This window comes from Sinocyclocheilus grahami, unplaced genomic scaffold, assembly GCF_001515645.1.
Source record: "Sinocyclocheilus grahami isolate Dianchi unplaced genomic scaffold, SAMN03320097.WGS_v1.1 scaffold222.1, whole genome shotgun sequence".
NCBI classification, from domain to species: Eukaryota; Metazoa; Chordata; class Actinopteri; order Cypriniformes; family Cyprinidae; genus Sinocyclocheilus; species Sinocyclocheilus grahami.
The window spans coordinates 842,720-862,006 of record NW_015505401.1 but is presented as its reverse complement, the minus strand read 5'-3'; the positions used below and the strand labels follow the sequence as shown (position 1 = coordinate 862,006).

Below are 19,287 nucleotides of genomic sequence, written 5' to 3'. Positions count from 1 at the left end.
TGCCCTCTTTAATATATGCTACACCATGTTTTAGCACTGGATGGCTATTTATCTAAACGTAATATTTTGAGAAAAAATATCTACAATATTTCTTTATTTGATTAAATATTCATTAACTCTTTACCTTTTTTTGTCGTCACTTGATTAAGCTTGCAAACAGCTGACTAATCCTTTGGGTGTTTACAAAGTTGTACTGCCTACTTATCACTTTGCTGAAGCCTAAGTTCACTTACTGCCCAGTTTTGAAGACTGAAACATCTTCATAAGTAGAGCGTATACATGGCAGTTACCAATGCTTATCTGCCAAAATCCACTCTCGGCTACTTCGTGATTTATAGTCATATAGCATTTTATGACTGTCACATATTTTGTTTGAGTCATTGACGCAGCTGCTGACTTCATCACCTGCTTGAAGAGGCAGAGGATGTGTGCACATAAACAGACTGTCTGGATAAACCAGAAGGCTGTGATCTAAGCTTTTACATTGATGTGGCGATGCTATTGTTTTTGTACAATGGCTTTGTTTTTATGTTGCAAGATGTTCTGTGTTACTCAACTGCACATTTTTCTGGAGACCACATAGAACTCATTGTGTTTTTGTAAATCTATGAATCTAGATGTTATCTACTCGTTTGCTTATACTTGTCTTCGGCAAAATATCAAACAGGAGAGTTTACATTCATAGTTCCGTTCCAATACCTAGTAAGTTGCCTGTACCTAGACACCATTTTATTTGGGTTAATTGACCGCTTTTGACCGAAACACGATTTGGGAATGAAAATTGTGGCTGCAATTTCAAATTTGATTCAAAATGTTAGGTTTGCTGTGCTTGTTTTGTAGGGCTGCACAATTTGGTCAGAATTTTGTGATGTACAGGTGCATCTCAAAAATTTTGAATATCGTGAAAAAGTTCTTTTTTTTGTAACTTGTTTCAAAAAGTGAAACTTTCATATATTCTAGATTCATTACATGTAAAGTAAAACATTTCAAAAGTGTTTTGTTTTTGTTTGTTTAAATTTTGATGATTAGAGCTTACAGCCCATGAAAGTCAAAAATCCAGTATATAAAAATAAATAATAGTATGATGTTGCTAAAAAGAACACTATTTTGTGTATTTGGTGTAATGTAATGTGTTTATGCGGTTTAAGGTTAAAAAAACACATTATTTTCCACATACTGTACATTATTGTTTCTCCTCTTTATCCCGCCTTTCTGAAACGCGTCGATTTTTACAAAGCTCATCGTCCAGAAAAGCGAGGTGTGCTCTGATTGGCCAGCTATCCAGTGCGTTGTGATTGGCCGAATACCTCAAAAGTGTGACAGAAATGTTACGCCCCTTACCATACTGTGATGCCGTCTCCCGGAGTGACGAAACAAAAACATGAAAACCCATTATAAACGAGGCATTTGTTGCATCCAGTGGGGACATAATTATGGATTATAATGACTAAAGGTCTCTGCACACTGAGTCTGAAAATTTCGTATGTGTTTTTTCGTATTCGAAATCCTAAAAATTCATCACGCACAGAAACCTTGCACACTGAGTCCGATGCGTATTAATTAATCCGTTGCGAAAAAATTTGCAAAACGGCACTAAATGGAGTCTTCAAGCAGTGAGGATGATTTTGTTGTCCTCTCGCTTCTTAAAAAAAGAAAAAGAAAGGAAATATTGGGTCCATCCAATCCTGAGATATAGAGAGGAAGGAGAGTTCCCCCTCCTTATTAAGGAGCAGCGGGATTACACGGACGATTCAAAGTTTACTTCAGGATGTCAGTGGCTCAGTTTGATGCTTTTGCTAGCAATACTAGAGCCACATATTAAAAAGAAGACATAACGTGAAGTTGTATTTATTTTTTAACGTGTGAAAATTTTGAACGAAATTTTCGGACCCCGTGTGCAATGACCTTTACACTGTCTTTTTATGCGTTGCATCGCGCCGCGTAAACATAAAACCATGTCTGCATTTGTGATCGGAGAAATTACAAACAACAAGCACTACTCTACACTGCTCAAAACTCGCGTTTGAATCATCATTTGCAGCCGGCATTGTAGTCTACTCTCCCAGGATCAGAAACAGTCCTCCATAAAATGTGCAGCACACATCTGAATATTTGGGTTAAACTGTTCTGGAACAGTGTTGTAAATACAACATAAACACTGATTTCTAGTAGTGTCCTCTTTTGGAAGGCCAAACAAAGTATTTTCGCTTTCGCAACGAAGCACACAGCATCTTCACAACATGGCGGCGGCGGTAGCAGCAACAATAAAGTTGCGCCTTCTTTCTTTGCGTGAACATTTGGGCGGTGTTATGCAAATCTTCCCACACAGTGATGTAGACATGTGGGGGCGTGTTTAAAACAAGGCGTTTTAGGAGGGCGTGTGACCAGTCTTAACTTTTATAAAGAATATCTCTTTGGGTTTGAGACTTTAGACTTTAGTACATTATTCTAATTTTCTCTTTTTGTGTTCCTTGAATGTAAGAAAGTCATGGTTTAAAATGACATGGAAGTGAATAAATAAAGACAGAATTTTTATTCAAAATGTTGTGAAATGTTGCATCAGGTGCACCGTGGCTTACCGGTTTTAGTTTGTAGCGAGATGAAACACACTCTACCAATTAAGCTGTGGTAGCGACAAAGGAGGAAGAGAACATGGTGACGATGAGCCCAGCTCAGAGAAGACAGGAAATATGGCTCAGTTAAAGTGACTTGCCATTTCCTGGTTGCTCGACAGAAGTACAGACAGCAAGAGATCAGAAAAGAGCAGAGAAGTAAACAAGCAGAGGCATCATGATGGATTCTGAATGATTCTGAGGCTTACAGGCAGACACATTCTGGACTTTATAGAAGCAACTTGGTGGGGGCTCCTCAGAGACCGGGGTAACAAGAGCCCCTCCACCACACATCACCTGCCATGAGACATGGACTGGCCCCTAAATGAACAACAATTGGTAAAGTTTGTTTCTTTCCACCTTGAGCAGGTTTAGTGTTATGTTACAGTTGCTTCCTGCTGCAGTGCACATTTGTTTTGGTATGCCAGAATCCCTCAGTATTTTGCAATCAGAGTGTGTACATATCAGAGAGTGTGTGCTGACAGCCCAACTTCCCCTATATGAGTAGGCGGATCAAGCCACATTATTTAAGATACAGTTTAATGCAGTTTAATGCAAGACATTATGGATTGTGCAAGTGCTACTTGTTTTTGTCTCCTAGACAAACCATTGTCACTGCTTTTATTGCATTACGAATTCACAGTTACACTGCAAAAGTTTGCATACCCTGTAGTTTCCTGTTGTGTTAACACAAGTGTGTGCATGCTCTGATTTTGAAGATAGCACCCAGTCATGCTCATGGTGTAAAGGTTTTCTACGCATGTGCAAAATTACATAATTTTCAAGTTGAATAGTTTTTAGGGTGCCTGAGAGACTGTTGACTGGGCTAGTTGATTAACTGGCATTAAGGAAGTTCAGAATAATCTGGCTCCGGGTTCACTTGACCCCGATAAGATGCGTTTTTCAAGGGGCTTTCACAAATGATGTGTTCAAAAACAACTGGGCACAATGGATGTGGTTTTAAAAGTAGAACTTTTCAATTTAGATGCAAAAGGAGTACCCATAGACACTTGGATTATCTTGTGTGTGTTTGTTTGTAACCTAGACCTCTCTAAACTTGGGGTTGTCCTGTCAAAAATGTTTTACAGCCTCTTACTTTTTCCTTTTATCTCTTTGTCTTTCAGAAAGATGTCACTTACCTGCAGCAATGGTTGGAGGCATTCGTGGTGTCTTTTGAGAAGGTCATTGATGTGCAGTCGACGGAGCCTCGTCGGTGAGTCAGTTACATGCTGACTTATCAAAATGTCACAGGCACAGGGAGTTGATCTGTAGGTGGTCAGGTCCAGATGGAACTCTAACTATGATGGTATTTTAAGGCCTATATTTGTTTAATTGCTCATTTAACGGTTGGTGAGTTTGAAAAATCCATATTTTGAATACTTTCATCTCCTTCATCCTGCAGATCTGATATAGTGAGTCTTGATATTGGCTAATTCAGTGCACACCAGATATGTGATCTAAAGATTAGCGCATATACTATGTTGGAGATGAAGGATCAATTCCAGCCCAATGTTGTGGTTCAGCTAGGGTTGCCTGTTTAAAAATTAGAAAAATATCAGTTATATAAAAATAACTTGAGGCTGTCTGGAAAAGATTTTGAGTAACATCAAAACAGCAAAATATGACGCAATAGCCGAAGACATGCACAACTTAAAAAAAAACAAAAAATTGAGCAGTCGAATCATTAATTTGTGCTCTGTGGACAATGCCAAGGTGTAAGTCCAACACATATGTTCAATGACTGAAAATAGTGCTTTGACATTTTTAATGTCTATTTATCAGTGCCTCATCAAAACAAAATTAATCAAAACAAAAGAAGAAAAAAAACAAAAAAGCAAAACAAAGAACAAGCAAAAATTAAAACAAAACAAACAAAAAACAAGCAAAAATTAAACCGAAACAAGCAAAATTAAAACAAAACAAACAAACAAAACATCCTTTTTTTTGTCTGCAGGCTGGAGGAATGGAGCGCCGATGTCCCCCTCCTCCCCAAGGAGGTGTTGGTGTTCCTCAGCACCCAGCTGTGGCACAGTGCCCTCCACATGTCAGGGCAGGATCAGAGCAGCACTGCTCCACACCCACTGCTCCTCATCAAGTTCTTCATCATCATCTGCAGGTCAGTGCCCACTGAGCACAGAGTGAACACCATCATTCTCTTTGCGATAATGCCCCAGTGACTCAAACCCCTGTTGATAAGCTTCTATCTTCAAACAGCAGGGATAACGCAAGCCAGCAGTTTATACCAAATTGCATAGCTGATGTGGATCTTCCCTGAGTGTACAATAATATGTACAAAAATCATTTCTGATGTGAATCTCTGCTTGCAGGAATATGGAGAATATAGACTCTGAAAAGACCCCGGGGTTTGTGTTTGAGACAATCAAGCTCCTAAACTTCTGTTTGACTCAGGTAAGAAGTCAGTAAGTCTGTGAAACAATTTCATAGCAGTTTGCACCCCTGCTGATACATTGAGCCACGGTGCTTATGTGGGAAATGCAAGTTTGAGTCTAGGTTTGCGTCATTTCATAATCCAGTTCCCCTTCGTCGTCTTATTTTTTCTTGTCACCTCTCCATTATTCTATTAATATCAGAAAGCCACTGTTATATACATGATCACTTTTCTAGTTTTACTCTTGTATTTTTTTTTTTAAAAGCTACTTTTTTATTTAATTTGTTGAATGTTTGTTTATTCCAAACATGCCAATGAAACTTTCATTCACTTAACTGTATATTACTATGCAGCTATTGATATTAATATGCATGTGCTTGTAGTGTTATTGTAGGTTTCCGAACTAACAGAACAGGTTGAATCAGAAAGCTTTGGGTGGAAGACCTCTGCTTTATTCAAAGGAATGTTTGTGTGTTAACAAGCCAAAAACAGATAGGTTTGTGTATTGTGTAAGACTCATTTGAGTGTGTTGATGTATGTGTGTTACAGCTGAAGAAGCAGCCAGATGATCAGAGCACTTTACAGTCGGTGGTACAACATGGCTTGCTGCTGTGCGAAAATCTCTTTGACCCTTATCAGACGTGGAGGAGACGGCAGGCAGGGTGAGTTGGGCAGGGTGTTAAACCACAACAAGAATGCGTAGGAGCCATTAAGAGTGGCTAGCTCTGTTTTAGCTCCACTCTAACAGTTAATAACACACCCAGTCCTCACCTCTCAGCTCTCAAGCCTTCTTATGCTCAGCTGTCTGAACTACACACAGCGCAAACTTCCCACAGCATGTGTGCATCTCTTCAAGGAGCACTGTTCTGCCCATCCACTAATGTGCAGGTTATGAACTGAGGTGTATTATGAAACAGTCCACCTTTCTTGACCCCTGTAAACAGCCTACAAATAGACTAAGAACTATTTATTAAATATTTATTAATTGCTAATGTATTTGGCAGATGAATTGAGTAGTCCCTTGTACTATATTAAAGTATTACAGTGTTACAATGTTTTTATGGAAACATTCTTTGTAGTATCATGAGATATCATGTCAGCATGTCAGTGAAATAACTTGAGATATATTTGGTATAGCCTATGTAACATGGTGATATCGTTTTACTTTTTTTGTTGTTGTTATATTTAATCATTTATTATTTTTGGAGATTTATGCTTAAAACAAGAAACAAGTTGCCAGTGGGTACGAAAAATAAACATAATTGGTGCCAACATTATGGTGTAAGTGTAGATTAATCAACTTGTACCATGATACATCAAAATGGCATGGTATTTCAAACTCATAACATAATTGTACTGCCATTATTAATATTATAATTTAATAATTAATTATTTTTGGGAGATTTATGCTTAAAGCAAGAAACAAGTTGCCATTGGGCTGAGAAAAATAAACATAATTCATTTAAACAGTGTATGTGTAGATTAATCAACTTGTACCATTTTATATATATATATATATATATATATATATATAAAATGCTGGGTAGTAACTGATTACATGTAATCTGGATAAAGTAATCAGATTCCTAAAATGAACTACTAGTAATTAGAATAAATTCTAAAATACTCGTAATCAGACTACAGTTACTTTTTTATTGATTACATGATTACATATTATTCACCTAAGAGCAAAAATGTATTCATAATTCCTATTTTTCATCTTTTAAATGTTCCTTTCAAAAATAACCTACACATGACTTGGAGGTAAATAAATACATTTCATTTTTTAGTAAGTGTTCTAATTGATTGATGTTATTTTAAAATGATTTATTTTAATTTGATGTTTTTATGAATTAATTAATTATTAGCTTTTCATTAAACTCACAAAACCCCTGCAGTTCCTTTATGAACCCCAGTTTGGGAAACCTTGACATAATGTAGTGTTCAATGCTCTTCATGTTGTTAATAACACTGAATGGAATATATTTTCTTTCTCAATATGGTACAATATTAATTATAGTACAATTTAAATGTTACAATTACAATTTAAAGTTAGGTCAAAAGTAATCTAAAAGTAGTCTGATTATATTACCTAAAATGTGTAATGTAATGGATTATATTACTAATTAAAATTTTTGTCATGTAATTTGGATTCAGTAACGGAATACAATTTGCAAGTAATGTACCCAGCTACATTGCTGTTGTTCATTATTATTAAATAATATTTTTAACTCTTTACTAGATTTATGCTTAAAGCATGAAGATGAAGAAGATTTACTGCAGTGTCCCGTAGCTTATTGCTTTAGTAGTAAATAGGAACTAAGTAGATACTTCCAAAAAGAGCTTTGATTTGTGTGTTTTTCAGGGAGGAGGTCAGTATGCTGGAGAGAAGCAAGTATAAATTCTCACCTCTTGTTCTACCAGAGGAACTTCCTTTGCTCTTCCACGGTATGTCACCCACTCCTGCCTTCTGACACAATCTTTCATTTTTTCCATTCACTCCCATCTTCATATCCTGGGAGATATCGCACATCTCGCCTCCCATGAGAAAATCTTGTTTGTAAAGAAGTGGCGATCTGATCCCCATAGTATTAATCCATAGTGATTAAGGGCTCTGTTTTGTCATGTTATTTGCCTTTAAATGTGCTTCATGTAAATCATCTTGAATCAGTGGAGTTGTCCTTTTTTAAGTGATAGATGGTTATGACTAGTTTCTTCTGTTAGTTTGTGTCAAGCTCTGTCTGGACATTCTGTAGAAGCAACCATAGTCATGATAGTGATGATAGCTTTGTTCAAGTGATTATAAGCTCTGTGGAGCAACTTCCGCATCTATATGTAGTTAGTAGGCTAGTAGCTGCAGTGGGTCCAAGTAGCCTGTGGTCGTGAGGCGAGGTAAACTAGATTCTTGTGCTAAAAAGTTGTTTTTCACCAAAAGTTTTCTCCACATCGTGTTTATGATGTAATGGTAAAATTGTTTGTATGAGGTTTGTTCGATTTTCTCATCTACATGTCCTAAATTCAAAGGTAGGGTGGCCATATGAACACACACTTCAGGGTTTTGGAACAGAATTTTGTGTTTATGTGAGTGACATGGCAAATCCCCCCAAATGAAATCTCAGGTCCACACTGTGGAGCAACTTAAAACTCAAAAACACTCCTGGTTCACGTTTTGGTATTTTGTTTTGTTTTGTTCTTTTTGATAGTTTTGTTTAGTTTAGTTTTTTTGTTTTTTCTTTGCTTTGTTTTGTTTTTTGTTTTTTGTTTCGTTGTTTATTAGTTCTTTCTTGTAGTTTCAGTAAACAGAACAACAAAAGCCTTTAAGCCCTGAATTGGTTAATTCTGACTAGTCTTTTTGTTTTAAGTTGATCTTTGTTCATTTGAAGCCTCAGTGTTTTTGTTTATTATTTAATTCTGTCAAACAACATTGGACCACATTGACTTTATTTTGTATGAAAAAATTCTAAATATCGTCTTCAGTGTTCTAGAAAATAAATAAATGCGCATGTTTGGAAAGGCGTGAACGTGAGTAAATGATGACGGTTTTCATTTTTTTTATGATCTTTCTCTCCAATAAAAATACGTTTTTGTGGCTTAGAGCGGTACAATAATAACAATTGCACAAACGATGCTCAGCTTTAATATTCTTGTGACTAAATGACTGGCTACACCCACAGACTACCTACAAGAGAGCGAACTAATCCCAGAGCCGCTCGTGGTGAGACTGGTTCATCTACAGGGAGCTGTAATCAGTGGATGCAAGGTAAATGAGACTCTCTGGTTTACATTAACATGTATTAACGCATGAGGGATTTCAGAGGGATCTCTGCTTTTGCAACCACATACCTTACTATATCAGTGTGTGACACTGTTGTTTGTTTGTTTTTCAGAGGAACGGCCTTGTCTCCATCACCCCCCAGGCTGTGAAGGACCTCATGTCCGTGCTGCGTTCCTGGTGCCTCACTCCTGCCTCACCACCACAAGAGCCCAAGGATCCTTGGCTGCTCAAAATGACCCTGCGGTGCCTGACTGCAATGATCCACCTTCTGCACTCCAGCAGCCCAGCCGAGAGGCAGTTGGAGATCCGGACAGTACTGGATAGTTACTTCCAGCTGCTCAACTGGAACCGGCCACCAGACAGCCAGCAGGAAGATATGCAGACCTGGGAGGATAACCTCATTACCCTTCGCGAACATATGCTGAGTAAGAGAATATTTGCCATCACTTATTAACACCATTTTATTTTTTTTAAATGATTTTCTTCTGTGGAACACAATTGGAGATATTTTCAAAAACGTCTCAGCATTGCACCCCATTGACTTTGGTTAGAAGACTTTCTATATATATTCTACAAAAATCTTCTTTTGTGTTCTGCAGAACAAATAAAGTCATGCAGGTTTGTAATGATATTGAGTATATAATGCCAGCATTTTAATTTTCAGGTGAACTATCCCTCGAATGCACCAATATTCCCTAATTGAATTATTCTGCCTTGTAAGAGGCCTAATTGTGTATTTTTGTGTTTATTTGGTTATCATGCTACTAGCTTAGAAACATGTTAATGTCAGGCTTTGAGTTTAGTCTCATTTGCAGAATGCTATTTGTGTTCAGTAGCTACCTTTGTAGAGTGTTTCAAATCACCCACTTTTGAGATTCTATGGCTGTTTGGATGGTTTCGTTTGATCTTTTTGTTTGTTTTGTTTTTACTTATTTCAGGTATTTCATTTATTTTAGTATTGTGTTGTTTTGTTTTGCTTTGTTGTTTATTAATTCTTTCTTGCAGTTCCTTTAAGTAGAAAAAAAACTCTTCATCCAGTATTCTATTGTGGTTTCCATTTCATAATATTTCCTTTTAAAGGGATAGTTCACCCAAAAATGAACATTCTATCATTATTTACTCACCCTCATGTTCTCCCAAACTGGTATTACTTGTTTCTATGGAACACAAAGGAGAGTATTGAGGTTCCATGACTGTTAGGATGCTGTCTCAGAAAGCAGCTGCCTATGTAGGCAGCAAGCAGCAGTTTTGGAACGAAGCTTATGTGTCAGTACATTACAATATATCCTAATCTCTAAACATTAAGGATCACCCTATTGACACTCACTGAACAGCAACCAGTAATTGTTGTATTGTGTATACAGTAGTAAGACCCCTTCCCTTGCAATCCTCTTGACACCATACGTCAAGCCACGTCCCAAAACACCCTATTAATCTGCTTCATAAACTTCAGCTGCTCAAAGAAAGGCCACTTGAGCTTGTACTCTTTAATTCAAAAGGATGCATGCATGGATGGATGGTTTTATCCTAGAGTTTACAGCATTACAGAACTGTAAATATTTGAATACACCATTTTATTAAGCAAATCATTATAATGCAGTGTTGTGTTTGCACTTGCTTGTTTGTTTTGTTGAGGGGTTGTGTTGTATTTGCACTGTCTGTTTGTGTTTATTAGGTTTCCAAAGTCTGTTTGTGTGTTTAGTAGCTTTCATGATCCCCTCTAGGTTTCTGTGTTTGTAAGAGTAGTCAATATTGAATTAAAATTTTAGGTTGAAATGTATATGAATATATAGGTCACCATTTCCTTTTCACTATTTTAAACACTAGGCCAGTTAATTTATATTATCCTGCAGTGTGACAGTCATTTTTGAAACACAAATATTTCAGGCTCCTCAGTTACTGTAAGGTCATAAGCTGCATGCATTATAATTATAAATCAAGCAGGAAAATGCATGTTGGTAGATTGGGTACAGCATGTCACACCGACTTCCCAGAAGTATTTCATGTAATGGGCATGTAATATGATATTATGTCATGATGTAACAGTTATTTTGCAATAAATAAATAAAAACAAAACCTTGAGATTGAATATCAACACAACAATATTGATTTGCAGTGCTTCTGATTCTAGATATTTAACCCAGATCACTGTGTGATATGTTTGATTTTGTTTCTAAACATTTAGAATGTGTTTGTTGTGAACTTCAACCCCTTTTGCAGAATTGCAGACACTCAGAGAGTAATTGTAGCCAGTTCTCTGGAAGCAGTTTGAATCGAGAAGTTGCAAAATGTCACAAAACAGCTATTTGGTTGCATTTAATTTCTTCTCCATGAGTAATGCAGCTGTCCCAGCGCTGTTTATTTAAGTGCTTAAAACTGGCACAGTTATATCTCTCCAGAAGGCACAAGTCAAAAAAAACTGAATGTCCTTGTCATGATGTAACAGTTATTTTGCAATAAATAAATAAAAACAAAACCTTGAGATTGAATATCAACACAACAATATTGATTTGCAGTGCTTCTGATTCTAGATATTTAACCCAGATCACTGTGTGATATGTTTGATTTTGTTTCTAAACATTTAGAATGTGTTTGTAGTGAACTTCAACCCCTTTTGCAGAATTGCAGACACTCAGAGAGTAATTGTAGCCAGTTCTCTGGAAGCAGTTTGAATCGAGAAGTTGCAAAATGTCACAAAACAGCTATTTGGTTGCATTTCATTTCTTCTCCATGAGTAATGCAGCTGTCCCAGCGCTGTTTATTTAAGTGCTTAAAACTGGCACAGTTATATCTCTCCAGAAGGCACAAGTCAAAAAAAAAATGAACCCTGTTTTTGCCCTGCAGATGCTATCCCAGAGATCCTGCAGTATTCAGACCGGCCGGTGTTGCAGGCTATCTTTCTGAATAACAACTGTTTCGAGCACATCCTCCGCCTCATCCAGAACAGCAAGGTCAGAACGCTACCTTCTTAAACCCTCTGAGATATCTGCAGCAGCGCTTCACATTTCCAACCCTGAGGATTCAAAAATGAGTCTCATGGCGGTCAATGGAAATGTGGTGGTCTGCTGATGTTTGTTCTGACAGAGTACTGAACGAGAGTTGACTTATTTCAACCACAGATTTGCCAGGGTTCAATCCAGAGGTTGCTTTAAACTAAAATGTTTGTCATTTATCAAATTTAAAAGTAGTGACTGATATTTTAAATTGATTACAGTTATTTTTTTTTTTTTACATAAGACGATCTATTGATTTTTCCCTACTCAGGAAACATTCCCACTGAAGGATGTCAGTAGGGATTTGAAGCATTTCATTTAAATACATTTCATCAGCCGAATAAGAAGAAAAAAACTCAAATGTAAAAGCTGTCAGGGTAGTACCGACTGTCTTATTTTTTTGTTTTTGTTTTTATTTTTATGTTATTTTTTATATATCTACATTTATATTTATTTCAGTCAGTCATTTTAGTGCTACACCTAAACATATTTCAAATGCCAAGGCAACATTGCTAATTTTCTTTTTATGATTTTGCTAATATTTATATTTTATTTCAGATTTATTTCAATTAGCATGTAAAGCAGTTATTTCACATGCATTTTGTGAATTGAACAAAAAGAAAAGGCTTAAAAATGTAAAAAAAAAGTCATGCAACTACTGTCCTAACATCAAAAGTAATTTGGCAGTGAAGCAAGGTCAGAACGCTACCTTCTTAAACCCTCTGAGATATCTGCAGCAGCGCTTCACATTTCCAACCCTGAAGATTCAAAAATGAGTCTCATGGCGGTCAATGGAAATGTGGCGGTCTGCTGATGTTTGTTCTGACAGAGTACTGAACGAGAGTTGACTTATTTCAACCACAGATTTGCCAGGGTTCAATCCAGAGGTTGCTTTAAACTAAAATGTTTGTCATTTATCAAATTTAAAAGTAGTGACTGATATTTTAAATTGATTAGTTATTTTTTTTTTACATAAGACGATCTATTGATTTTTCCCTACTCAGGAAACATTCCCACTGAAGGATGTCAGTAGGGATTTGAAGCATTTCGTTTAAATACATTTCATCAGCCGAATAAGAAGAAAAAACTCAAATGTAAAAGCTGTCAGGGTAGTACCGACTGTCTTATTTTTTTGTTTTTGTTTTTATTTTTATGTTATTTTTTATATATCTACATTTATATTTATTTCAGTCAGTCATTTTAGTGCTACACCTAAACATATTTCAAATACCAAGGCAACATTGCTAATTTTCTTTTTATGATTTTGCTAATATTTATATTTTATTTCAGATTTATTTCAATTAGCATGTAAAGCAGTTATTTCACATGCATTTTGTGAATTGAACAAAAAGAAAAGGCTTAAAAATGTAAAAAAAAGTCATGCAACTACTGTCCTAACATCAAAAGTAATTTGGCAGTGAAAAAAACATTTGTCTTGCCAAATAGAAAAGTAGAAAAAACAAGAAATTATATCATAGAGAGGATCACTGCAGACAGAAATATCAGTTAGTTTGGCCTTTGACAGGACAAGGATAGTTCATTTCAGGTATTAAATATCATGTATTGCAGCTCACTAAAATGTAATGATATTTATTTATTGAATTATAATTGTATTAAAAGTGATTATATTTAAATTAATAATTAACATTAAAAAGGTTTCGAAACCAACATTAATACAAATGTTGCAATTCTAAGAACTTGTGAAAATCTATTTTAAACTAGTTTGTTTTTTTTAAGATTGAACACGTATTTGTCATTGACCCATTAAGGCCGATATATTTTACTGACAGATAAAAATAAACCATGACAGACGATTTACAGCCAGTGCATCAAAGTGATGAACAGTAATTATTTGTAGCACAGCCTGTGTTTCCGTCCTGTGATGAAATATAGGTTCTGCGTCATATGTTTGTATGTGATGATCACAGTCGGTTTGGGTAAGCTGGGTGGTTTTCGAGTGTGTTGTATCTAGGCATTATGCTGTGTAATGAGGATTTCGCAGAGCTTCTCTTTTTCGTCTATTACCTTTTCATTCCTTTTAGCTCGATCTGTCAGTAAGTTCAATTTCGGCTTGCTTGTTTTATCTCTGACTCACTTGTGTTCATGTGTTTGTGACGCTGTGTGTGTGAATGTGTGTCTGTCCTGCAGCTATATCAGAGTAACAGGTTTAAGGTGGAGTGTGAGGGCCAATGTGATCTCACTACACGGTTGCTCACAGAGGCTGAAGTGGAGCAGGTACTTTCCCTTCACCGCTGATCAGTGTGGCGTTCGTCAGCAGGAAACCCACCCTTCACTTGACTGACACAAACACAGACAAGCAGACGAATACACAGACGCACAACTGCTGACTGAGCAACATTAGATTCCGCATAAACAGCGTGCAGTGTTGTCTAGGTGAATATACAGTAGCAAAACATCTGCATGTTGTCGGTGCGTGTGCCAGTTAGTGACACAGTTGACTTAAATGCAACCAAAAATATGAAACCTTAAAACATTCTGATGCTACTATTGTACCATGGTAGTTGGATATGACATGATGGTACTATTGTGTTCTAATATAGATGATAGATAACATCAATATTTTAGGGGAAAACTGGCGTCAGACTGCTGTAATGTCATGTAAAATTATCTATAATAAATTTGTAAGCTTTTTTTTTTAACCAAATTATTTATGTATTTATTTAATGTGTTTGTGCATGCATATATGAATATCAAAAATAATGTGTTTCTTTTCAAATTCATATATGCATGCATAATTTAATTTTAATTCTAAAAAATTAAATGATAAATGTTTTTGTATTTTTAAGATCGTATCATTATTATGATTATTATTATTATTAATATTATGGTAACACTTTTAAGGTGTTCTTGTTACCCGTTACTTACTATTATAATAACAATAAAGTATGCATAATTACATGCAAGTAACCCTAAGTCAAATCCTAATCCTAACTATATAGTAAGTACATGTACAGTAGTTAATTAATATTACTCAGCACTTGTATAATTACACTGTAACAAGGACACCTTAAAATAAAGTGTAACCTATTATTATTATTATTATTATTAAACCTACAAGTATTACATGGTTTTTATAAAAGCAAAATTTTTAAAGAATTTGCAAAATGCTTTTTAAAATAGTTTTAGCTGGAGTATAACAATTTCCCCAAAAGTATTCAATATCAACTACCGTAACACCATTTATTCTCAGCGTTGTTGTAGCATGTTATATACTATTATAGTTTTTATTAATATTTTGAATTAGATTTTATATTTATATGTACAGTTTTTATTTTAAGTTTTGAGTTTTGTTTGTGCTTTTGTCATTTAATTGCTTTTTTTATATATTTCTAAATAGTTTGAATTTAGTTGTGTTACAGTTTTAGTTTATTTTGTAATTTTAATACTTCAGTCAGTCAGCATTTCTAATTTTCGATAGTTTGTTTTTCATCTAATAATTATATTTTATTTTACCTTAGCTTTTTCAATTAACAAATAGTTTGTAATAGTTTTAGTTAATGATAACAATGTTGTATATAAATATGGAGATCACGTAGTACCATGAAATTACTGTTTGATACCATAGTACCACATAAGTAAATTTTTAAAGGTTATTGCAGTGTCAGTACACAGAGTTGGAGGGTGAGGATCCTGCTGGTTGTGGTTTTGTGTGTGTGTGTGTGTGTGTGTGTGTGTGTGTGTGTTGGATGTACTTGCAAGGCCGTGTCGCCTTGCGCATTGTCTTGCAGTGTGCAGCGTTTCTAGATTTGTAGCATGTCTAGTGTAGCTGTGGTGCTGTGGGTGTAACATTTGGTGTGTGTTTCATTCGGTGGTCTTTGGTGGGATATTTGTGGTGGAGTGGTGGTAACTATTTTTAGGTTAAAAGTGAGAAATCTGCTCTACTCTTGCATGTTTTAATCTCTTTAATTTAACATTAATTTGTATTCAGTTTGTTTTTAACAGAATCTTGCGCTTCAAGGAGAAATGTTCAGAATTCATATCTGCATGCTTCTCTCTGAAACTGTTCAATTAAAAGGAATATTTCACTCAAAGCTGTTTACGCTACTGATCAAAAGTTTGGGGTTGGTAAGATTTTTAAAAAATATTTTTGAAATAAGTGATTTATGCTCACAAAGGCTGCATTTATTTGATCAAAAATACAGTTCTATTTTAATATATACTGTGTGTGTGTGTGTGTGTGTATATATATATATATATATATATATATATAAGTAATTTATTCCTTTGGTAGCAATGCTTAATTTCCATTGCTACAATCTTAAGTGTCATGTCATGTGACCTTTCAGAAATCATTCTAATCTGCTAAATTGGTGTTTAAGAAACATTTCTGATTAGCTTGTTGTAAGGAAAAGACTTATGCTGCTTTTTTGTGTGTGTGTGGTAACCAAAACCAAATATATATACTTTTTACTTTGGTAATATAAAAGTCTGTCACTTTTGATCAATTAAATGCATCCCTGCTGAATAAAAGTGTTAATTTCTTAAAAATCTTTCTTACACCAAAATGTTGAATGGCAGCGTCATTATTTACTCACCTTAATGTCATTCCAAACCCATATTTTGCAATTATTGTCTGTGGAAAACAAAAAGAGAAATTCTGAAGAATTTAGTTTTTTCAGCTCTTACAACAATATTTATATTGACTATGTGTGTCAAACACTAAAATGGTCTAAAAACACCATAAATACAGAATAGACGTAGTCTGTATACACCGCTTAACAAGCATGTCCGTGTTAAAATCCGAAATGTCAGACAAAGCGTCAAAAAATTCTCCTATGGGCTTGGAAATGCATATTCTTGGGTGAACTAATCATTTAATACATTAGAATGTGAATATGAACTAAATGATGTGTGTATTTCGCACATGTGTGTGTAGGTCTGGGAAAAGGGCTCTGACTGCATCACAGTACACGCCATTCGAGTTCTCACTGCCATAATGAGCAACTCGCCCTCTGCCAAGGTATGACATGTCATCGACTCGTGTCTTACACCTCCTCTCCTTCCTTATGTATGTTTCTCCTAAAGTCTCTGAAAGGTCAGCTTGCAGACGTCTCTCGTCTTATCAGCGTGATAAGTCAAAGTGCTTGCGTATGAGAAATGTGCCCCTTATGCGTGTGTGGTTAATCTTATCAGCACATTTGATGTGGTTCTGCAGAACCAGGTCACCCATGGTGACATTACGACATGCGCTTCCTCCTTTATTTTATTTGTCAGGTCCAAAATTATCATAATCCCATATCGTGTTTTTTTGTTTATTATTAGTGTATTTAGGTTTCTTTGTTTGTACCAAAATGCAATGTCATGATATAGATTTCATGACATTGTTGAGGTTTTCTCTTTTACTGCTGCTACTTTATGTAAATGTCCTTGTTTTTATTGGCTAACCTCTTTGCTGTTGGGTCAAATATAGTTCTTCAATAACACCCTCTTTGCAAAGTAAACATTATACTGTGGCACAACTATGAAGATTTATGGTTATGTTTTCTCTGTTTTTGCAGGGCAGTTTCAATAAATAATCTGGGTGGCCTTGCATTGTGAAAGCTATTTACATAGTAGACTTTCTAATTTAAAGTAAAATCCTGTTTTTCATGATATCCCCTTTAATATCCTGATTTCATGTGAAAACGTTTCTGCTTTGTATAATACCTTTTGTTTTGTTCTTTTGGTTTGTTTCGGGGAACAGGGTGGTAAAAACACTTGTTGTGTTGTGTGCTTGCTCAATTGTAATGTAACTGTGGTTTTGTGTGGTTTGTCTTCCCAGGAGGTCTTCAAGGAACGGATTGGCTACTCACAGTTGTTTGATGTGTTGAAAAGTCAAGGACAGCCCACCAAAAGACTCCTGCAGGAGCTGATGAACATGGTGAGTGAGAAGAAACCGTGAGTGTAACTACTATCACAGATGGTGTGACCTACATTTCCTTCCTTTTTGACATTGTCAGAAATGTGTGCTCCGTATTTAGTTTTTTACCCATAAAGTAATAATAGTACTTTGTAACCATATCATTAAAATGACACACTTTCACGTGAGTCTCCAATCAGTAGCCTATTAAAAGTGGGTTCATTTTACATGGAGAGGGTCGCTTCATGGGGGCGGACATTTCTAAAGTTGAAGTACCAAAATTACTAAAACTGAAAATAACGAAAACAAAACTTTTTCAGGAACTTTAAACAATAAATGGCATTTTGACACCCTTTAATGTGGTGTGACCGATCGCTGTATAAACGCCTCAGTTCAAACGGCAGTCGCGATCATCGCTTCCTCTTTGTTTGATGTGTTGAAAAGTCAAGGACAGCCCACCAAAAGACTCCTGCAGGAGCTGATGAACATGGTGAGTGAGAAGAAACCGTGAGTGTAACTACTATCACAGATGGTGTGACCTACATTTCCTTCCTTTTTGACATTGTCAGAAATGTGTGCTCCGTATTTAGTTTTTTACCCATAAAGTAATAATAGTACTTTGTAACCATATCATTAAAATGACACACTTTCACGTGAGTCTCCAATCAGTAGCCTATTAAAAGTGGGTTCATTTTACATGGAGAGGGTCGCTTCATGGGGGCGGACATTTCTAAAGTTGAAGTACCAAAATTACTAAAACTGAAAATAACGAAAACAAAACTTTTTCAGGAACTTTAAACAATAAATGGCATTTTGACACTCTTTAATGTGGTGTGACCGATCGCTGTATAAACGCCTCAGTTCAAACGGCAGTCGCGATCATCGCTTCCTCTTTACTACTAGTTTTAACATGAAATAAACATAAATGAACATCTCATGTAATTGCTCAATCAGCGTTTCAACCACAGAAAGCATCAATAAACAAAATGTCACGTAGCATTTCATTTACCTCAGGCAAGTCTTCTGGGTCCACAGCTTGTTTGTTTGCTGGATAAATGAAATCTAGTGAAGAGCATTTCGTGAATTATTAGACTATATACTTAAATGAATATAAATATAATTTTTTTTAATTTAGAAGTTAATTTAAAAACAGTGCAATTTACATGTCTGCATCAAAGTTTTTAAGCTGAGTGTTGATTATGATATTTAAAAATAAATAATAATTAAATGTAAGTTTGGGCTCTGTTGTTTATTATAACCTGATATTAATGTAAAGGGGCTCCCTATAGTTTAGAGCAGTGTTTCCCAATCTTTTTTTAGTCGCGGCACCCTTTGGAAATTTTAACAAACTTGTGGCACCCTACAAAATTAATTTTGTCACAATATTTGAATTTCTAACTTCGATATGATAATTTGAAAAGTATAGATATTCGGTACAACAGGGAAGAACTGCAGAATATAATGTCATACAGATATTTTTAATATTACAATTTTTTGTCCATCAATGGTGGCAATCAGTAGGCTAATTTCTAATGAAGAGACCAATTTATACGACAGATTTTAATGTAGACTTTTATACATATGTATTAAATGTACATTATTTAATTTCCATTATAACTAGCTATCTCACAAATTTTTGCTCACTCAGTGTTTTTTTA

At 35.5% G+C, this 19,287-nt stretch overlaps 1 protein-coding gene across 3 annotated transcripts in view; it reads left to right on the top strand.

Annotated features, from left to right (window-relative positions):
• The first annotated feature begins 2,588 nt into the window (after nt 1–2,588).
• Nucleotides 2,589–19,287, top strand: part of nbeal2 (neurobeachin-like 2) — a 61,693-nt gene continuing 44,994 nt past the window's right edge. For 2 of the 3 annotated variants that reach the window (XM_016287406.1, XM_016287405.1), the window contains exons 1-12: nt 2,589–2,951; nt 3,737–3,825; nt 4,567–4,728; nt 4,940–5,021; nt 5,551–5,663; nt 7,367–7,449; nt 8,676–8,761; nt 8,889–9,201; nt 11,621–11,727; nt 13,918–14,004; nt 16,667–16,750; nt 17,552–17,650. In XM_016287406.1, coding sequence (XP_016142892.1) covers nt 2,922–2,951; nt 3,737–3,825; nt 4,567–4,728; nt 4,940–5,021; nt 5,551–5,663; nt 7,367–7,449; nt 8,676–8,761; nt 8,889–9,201; nt 11,621–11,727; nt 13,918–14,004; nt 16,667–16,750; nt 17,552–17,650 — 1,335 coding nt within the window. In that variant the 5' untranslated portion in view covers nt 2,589–2,921. The remainder of the gene's footprint in view (nt 2,952–3,736; nt 3,826–4,566; nt 4,729–4,939; nt 5,022–5,550; nt 5,664–7,366; nt 7,450–8,675; nt 8,762–8,888; nt 9,202–11,620; nt 11,728–13,917; nt 14,005–16,666; nt 16,751–17,551; nt 17,651–19,287) is intronic. The other variant, XM_016287407.1, reaches the window with a different exon arrangement.